Source organism: Oratosquilla oratoria, chromosome 37 (genome assembly GCF_046742065.1).
Source record: "Oratosquilla oratoria isolate Oo_2021 chromosome 37, ASM4674206v1, whole genome shotgun sequence".
NCBI lineage: Eukaryota > Metazoa > Arthropoda > Malacostraca > Stomatopoda > Squillidae > Oratosquilla > Oratosquilla oratoria.
The window spans coordinates 28,600,053-28,607,552 of NC_134813.1; the positions used below are offsets into that span (position 1 = coordinate 28,600,053).

Sequence of the window (7,500 nt, forward strand, 5' to 3'; positions counted from 1 at the left end):
ACTCTGGAACAAAGGAGAGAAAGAGGTGACTTGTTGACCATCTATTGAATCATGAGAGGAATGGAAGTCCTTGATAGAGAAGACTTACTAAATTGGGATAAGAGAAACACAGGGGGACATGGAAGGAAGGAAGCTCAAAAAGGACATTTATAGAAGGGACCTGAAAAAGAACAGCTTTACCCACAGAGTGGTGGATGTATGGGACAAACTAGATAAAGTAATAGTGTGTGCAAAAACCATACACGATTTCAAGAGAAAATTAGACACGGCGAGATACAGGGACGGGACACTACGAGTGTAGCTCCCCTTCCCGTAAAATACAACTAAATGCAACTAGGTACGTAATACACACACACACACACACACACACACACACACACACACACACACACACACACACACACACACACACACACACACACACACACACACACACACACACACACACACACACACACACACACACACACACACACACACAGACGACCACCTGGCAAATTATTGAATCAGTATCTAATCTTCTGGGGGAAAAACTCATCGAAAGTCGTCATGATCACTTATATAAAAAGGAATAGACATATAAATTGAAAGTATAAATGGATTGTTCACAAAAGCTGGCGCACAAAAGGAATGTCGTGACCGTACCTGTTACGTGCGCACCGATCAAAACGATTCATTTCGTGTCATATCTCTCCTCTCTCTCTCTCTCTCTCTCTCTCTCTCTCTCTCTCTCTCTCTCTCTCTCTCTCTCTCTCTCTCTCTCTCTCTCTCTCTCTCTCTCTCTTATACCCACCTTGTAGATGATGCCTGTGTGGTGAGTGATGTCCTTCATAGCCCTCAGGACTGCTCGATCTGAAGCCGCCGGGTGAAAGAAAGAAAGAAATGAAAAGGACAAATTCTCCACAGCTATCCTCTTTCAAAATATCCTTAATTCAGAGTGGTTCAGTCATATAAATTTCAGCTAAACGAATGCAATGAAATGAATAAATAAAATGAAACCGAACAAAGCATATGTATATCTACTGTATGTGCATGTAACATATGTGTTTGCATGTGTATTATGTACATACACACATGCACACACACAAACATACACACACACACACACACACACACACACACACACACACACACACACACACACACACACACACACACACACACACACACACACACACACACACGGGAGGTAACCAAGAGACAAGGCATAGAACCCACTCTCACCCATTCCATCCTCTACAAACTCCACTCCCGTCCACCCTCTTCCCTCCCTCCTATCTCGTGTATATACATATGTATGTATAAATGATATATGTATATATGCAAATAAATATAAATGTATATATATACATATATATATAATATATATATATGTATATGTGTATATCTGTATATATGTATATATGTACATATGTATATATGTATATATGTATATATGTATATATGTACGGTATATATGCATATATGTATATATGTATATATGTATATATTTATAAATGTATATATGTATACATGGATACACGTATGTATACATGTATGTATATATATATATATATGTATGTATGTAGGTAGGTGAATAGGTATTGCAATGTTATTTTTTGAGTTGATAGTGTATATTGTTTCTATAAGTCGTAAAATCCGTTTGGATAAATGTGCACAAAGGTTCGGGCGTGCTATTGAGTTGTGAAGTGTCTGTAAGTTTATGTTTATATATTCGTTTAACTATATTTATCATTATGGATGAATTTCAAGGAATAAGCACGTATGAAAATTTCTTGTTTTGTTCATAAGTGAACAGTGTTTTGCATTCTAGATGCATCGATTGTGAATCAACATTACACTGTGTGTGTGTGTGTGTGTGTGTGTGTGTGTGTGTGTGTGTGTGTGTGTGTGTGTGTGTGTGTGTGTGATTCACCATGGTCTTTGGATCACGTGTTGGACTCGTGATTGACGGCTATTTCCCTCCCGGAAGAGAGCTCCGAGCTCGTATATGACCGATCCATGGGTAATGCTATGAGCTTACACGCACACACACACCCAACTTCCCGCCCACGAGAATTGGAGTAACGACTCGAAGCTCAGCGATACTGAAATAATTTCAGCCCTGGACAAGATTCGAACCAGGTACCGCCGGCACCGCCGCCCTGACACTCTGGGACTCCACCAACCACCGCGCCACCGAGTCGTGTATTGTGTATGTATTCACTTGGTCTTTGGATCACGTGTTGGACTCGTGATCGACAGCTATTTCCCTCCTGGAAGAGAGCTCAGAGCTCGTAGGTCAGATCTATGGTTAATGCTATGACCTTGCACACACACACACACCCAACTCCCCGCCCACGAGAGTCAGAGTAACGACCCGAGGCACAGCGATACCGAAATAATTTCGGCCCTGGGCAGGATTCGAACTGGCTACTGGGAGCACTTCTGCTTCCCAGTTCAGCGCTCTACCAACTGTGCCACCGAGTCGGCAAAGTGTGTGTGCGTGCGTGTATGTATGTGTGTGTGTGTGTGTGTGTGTGTGCGTGTGCGTGTGCGTGTGTGTGTGTGTGAATCTGGAGAACCGAATTTCACTGCAACTCACGTGACTTCTTGGTGGTGAGTTTGAGCGTGAAGGGCACGATGCCCCGGGGCCAAGGGCGCGGCCCCGATGCTCTCAACAGGAAAGGGGTCCCTGAGTCCTCCTCCTCCTCTTCGTCTTCGACAATTTCCTCTTCAAAACCTTCCTCGCCCTCCTCTTCCTTGTCCTCTTCACGTGCTTCCTGATCCTCTTCTTCGATGTCCTCGTCGGCTCCGACTTCGCAGTACTCTTGGGTAAGACTTCGAGTTTCTAACTCTGATCTCAGTTCACGCAAGCGGCCCTCGAGCACAAGTTTGTCTATAAGTTCATCTGATGGAAGAAAAGAAAGAAAAACAAACAATTATGTATTATATTTGATGAAGCTGAGAGGCTGATTATGATTAAATTCCCGAAAAGATTTATACTTGGATGGGAGTAAGCCATTTAGTCATCGCCTACCGTGTTCTGCTTGAAAAGGGAAGACGATCCCTTTCACTACGAGGAAGGACTCTTGCAAGAGCGCGGAAGCCATAGCGACCCAGCTCAGCGACGTCGTCACACACACAACGACTGTTGACACCATCTGACTCGTGTCGTCGGTTCGCCTCTCGCTCTGCCTGCGGCCTCAAGGTCAGGCACTCGGGACGGCGCCGTCATTTCAAGCCTCAAATGAACCGGAAACACTTGTCTGTGTAATTTGAAAGACGCAAGGGACGAGGCTCCACTCTGATCGTTCATTCTTTTGCTTACTTTACAATGGGCTACTGTAACATAACATGTTGACAGGAGACCTTTTGGTTCATAAAGTGGGATGAAGAGAAAACAACAACAACAACAACGAATAGATAAAACAAAGTATACTCCCAAACAGTATAGGAAGTACACGGACATTGGTAGATATTATAGTATACTGCTTAGGATGTTTTATATTTTTATTTTAGGTCTGGGAACCAAGGAGGACGGCTTAGCTGTCCACACGGTAACAAACATGAAGAAGCTGACATTCTGCCAGCCAATATAGTTCATAAGGACTCTGAATCCTGCAAAGTCGGCCCACAAGACCTGAGATGTCGTGGCACCTCTTCCCTCGCCCCCAGCCTCAGGAGAGGGAGTATCGTAGGTCAGCATCGAGCGTCTGACAGTATTGACACTGTCGATTTCGGTTGTATGACCTGCCAGAAACAATGATCCTTCCGCAGTCTTTGAAGCAGAACCTCAGCGTACCGCAGGGTGAAGCATGAGGGCACAAAAGTCTCATCCCCAGGTACCTTGGGGTTCTATTTTGTTCTTTCGGAGACATCTACATCCAGTCTATGTCAGTGGGATTACTGTTTCCTTTCCAAGAGTCCACGCTTTAACTGATTCCTTCTGGGAGGAACGGATATGCCAAACCTGGGTCTTATTCGGTCACTAGTTGCAACTGCGTCAACCCTTATATTCCCCTGGATGCTGATGTGACTTGGTACCCAGTTTGAGGATCACAGTTCTGCCCCGTAGTTGGAGGGGACCTCGGTATAGCGATGTCTCAGGTTAGCGTTACTATACAACTTAATACTGGATGTCATGTCCGATTGTATGTTTATAGTGGGGGCAGAATTCCTGATGTGGAATGCCTCCAGGAGTTTCAACCTTCTGGGGTCCTCGTTGTACGCAATAATTTTGGTACATTGAATTAAGGTATCTCTGTCAATATTCCGATTATGATATTTTAAATAATGGTCCTTGATCGCTCCATCCTTTTGGTGAAAAGTTAGTCTTCGGCTGAGAGTACATCTGGTGTACCCGGCGTATGTGACATTGCGAGGCGTACAATCCTCGGCTGGACATTTAAATAAGTACACCATGTTGGTTTTAGATGTAAAATCAGTTCGACTATTACAGTTGTTTTTCATCACCATTGAGCAGGTTCTAGGGTTACGGTAGTATATAAGGACTTGGATCTCACAGTTCTCTTCAGTGGGGTGACAGTTTTTCTTAGTTATGTCCTTAATTGCTTTTTCATCCTTTTTGTAAGCATCACTGAAGGTGTTACGATAGAAAACGTCGATAAAAGTAGCTGACAACCGAAAGCACGAGGTAAATCTTAATGTTATATTCAATAAAAGTTAAATTCTTCTTCTAAGAAACTGAGGGAAACGATGGCGAGAGGTATGAGAAGGAAGAACTGAAAAAACGATGCATGTCGTTGATCCTTTGTAGCACTATATATAATCATATTATCCATCAGATTAGGTTGCAATGAAAATAAGCTGCAACTTGCAAAGCACATTGACGTTAGACCTTTTGGTCCAAAATGAAATCTGAAAAAAAAAGAAAAAAAAAATGAGAAAGAGGATCGTCACTGTTACCTCATTATCGAGTGGATTCTTTCTCTTTTCGGCAATGCCAGGGCCACAGGTACAATAGCTGCAGAGGAAAAAAGAAAAAAGAAAAAAGTAATGGCGTCATCTTCTCTCCCTCCCCTTGTCACAAAGACACCGCAATCAACATTGTCTCGGGCGGGAAATGAGGTCGACACAACGGGTGATTGGCGCCTTGCCTTGTCACCTAATTCGTTTCGTCTGATAAAAAGAGGCTGATCAAATAGAGCTCCGTTCCGCAGTGGGTGGGACGGGCGTGCGCGCACGCACACGCACACACACACACACACACACACACACACACACACACACACACACACATGACCGCTCGTCGTCGCTCGTCGTCGCGCGACCAAGAAGGAGAGGATTTACGCTTAAAAAGGAAAACCTGGTTTGTACTGTAGGGGTGGGGAGTGAACGTGAGTGCCCGAAATGGTATCTATGCAGTGCTAGTTAATTGTGTTAACTCGAAATTAGCAAAAATGAATGAAAACGACTCGAAAGCCAGTTGCGAATCAGAGCCATCTGGAGGCAATCCACTGAAACGCGATGTAAACAATAAACAAAGCGCCGCGTGTTACGACAATGAATTCTTAGGGTTTGGTAAGTACGAAAGAAAGAACTTAAGTAGATTATTAGAGATAGAGAGAGAGATGAGCAAAAATAGGACTCGGTGGGAAAATGAAATCATGGACTTAAGAAAAGAGGTAATTGGTTTAATTGATTGTTTATCTAAGACTAACCACGAAATTTCTGACCTGAAAAAAGCTAACTTGGATCTTACAAACGAAATTAAAGAAATGAAAAGAGACATAAATGAACTGAAGAATGAAAATGAAAAGAAGAAAACTAATGATAATAATAGCGAAAATCTAAAGCAAGAAGTGAACAACAAATTCCAAGAATTGACACAAAAGATCGAAGAAAACTTAGGTGGGGACAGTATCCAGGAAATTAAAAAGTGGAAAGAAAATATTGAAAATAAAGAAATTGCTTTCAAAGAAATAGTCAAGCAGCAAATGCAAGATAATGCAAAAGACACAATCATTCAAGTGATTAACGAAAAAGCAAATTGGGTCAGGGACACAGTAGATAGGAAGAAATGTATTGTGGTTTATGGGCTTAAAGAAAAACAAGGATTGGCGAGGTACATGAGAGAAAAAGAAGAAAAAGAGACAGCAGTAGAAATCCTTAATGAAATTCAGGGGGGAGATAGTGATTCAGGCACAGACTTAGAAGAGACTTACAGAATTGGTCGCTATACTAAGGATAGGAATCGACCTCTAAAGATAAAACTAAGGTCACAAGTGGTAGTAGAAGACATATTTGAAAAAGTAGGTAACTTGGCAAAGAGTGAAAAATACAATAAGATATGGATAAAAAGAGAAATGAGTACTGAGGAATTAGAAAAAGAAAGGGCGCTAAGAGAAGAAGCAAAGGAAAAAAACTTGAAAAGATCGGAGACAGAATGCAAAGAATTCCAGTGGAGAGTAATAGACTTGAGATTAAGACAATGGCGCTTCAAAACGAACAAAACAAGGTTGGGACAGCATGACAGTGCAAGGAGGAGATGACTCGTGGGGCAATGTACTGCTAGATATGACCATGGAGTACACAATGACCCAATGGGTCCATGAAAACACAAGGTACAGAAATAATGAAGAGCCATCGAAACTAGATCTAATATTTACAACAGAGCCTGAAATAGTGCATAAAGTCCAGTATGAGACACCAATTGGAAAGAGTGACCATGTACTCATCGAAACTATACTAAAGGAAGAAATAGACATAGAGAGGAACGAAAAGCATAGGAAAGGAAGACTGAGGTACAACAAAACAGACTTTACAAAACTAAAGACATTCTTCCGGAATGCAAACTGGGAAATATTTTACAGGGAAGAAACAGCAGTGGAAGAGAAATGGAATATATTGATGGAAAACTACAATGAAGGGGTAAACAGGCATGTACCAAGACAAAAGCGAGAGAGAGAGTACATTAAATGTTGGTTCAACAAAAGATGCAGTGAGGCAAAAGACAGAAGGGACAAAGCTTGGAAAAAGTGGAGAAAAGACAAAAAACAAAGCAAATGGCAAATTTATGTTAACTATAGAAATGAGTATGTTAATGTGAGAAGAGAGGAGAAAAGGAACCATGAGAAGGATATTATAGACAAATGCAAAGAGCAACCCAAACTATTCTATCGGTATGTGAATGGTAAACTTAAAAACAAACAGGAATTGGTGAAACTATGCCAAGGAAACATAGAATACACAGAAGATTTAGAGATGGCCGAAGTCATGAACAATCACTTTAAATCTGTTTTCACCAGAGAGAAAATACCGAATTGTGACATAGACAAAAACAAGAAATCTCCCCTCATGAATGAGTTTACAGCATCACTAAAGGAAATATCAGAACATTTATCAAGGCTGGATGTCAGAAAATCACATGGCCCGGACGGTATTGCAAATTGGATTCTAAAGGAGTGCAAAGAAGAACTAACAGACAAAATACACATCTTAATAAACAGCTCACTCAAAGAAGGAAAGATACCCGAGGACTGGAAAAACGCTAACATT

At 41.7% G+C, this 7,500-nt stretch overlaps 1 protein-coding gene across 1 annotated transcript in view; it reads right to left on the bottom strand.

The window, feature by feature from the left end:
* The window catches only part of LOC143019462 (low choriolytic enzyme-like), an 11,926-nt gene extending 8,803 nt beyond the window's left edge, over window positions 1-3,123 (bottom strand). The window contains exons 1-3 of the mRNA XM_076175100.1: window positions 3,020-3,123; window positions 2,585-2,890; window positions 794-852 (exon numbers count right to left, since the gene is read on the bottom strand). Coding sequence (XP_076031215.1) covers window positions 794-852; window positions 2,585-2,890; window positions 3,020-3,092 — 438 coding nt within the window. The 5' untranslated portion in view covers window positions 3,093-3,123. The remainder of the gene's footprint in view (window positions 1-793; window positions 853-2,584; window positions 2,891-3,019) is intronic.
* Between the last annotated feature and the right edge of the window lie 4,377 nt (window positions 3,124-7,500).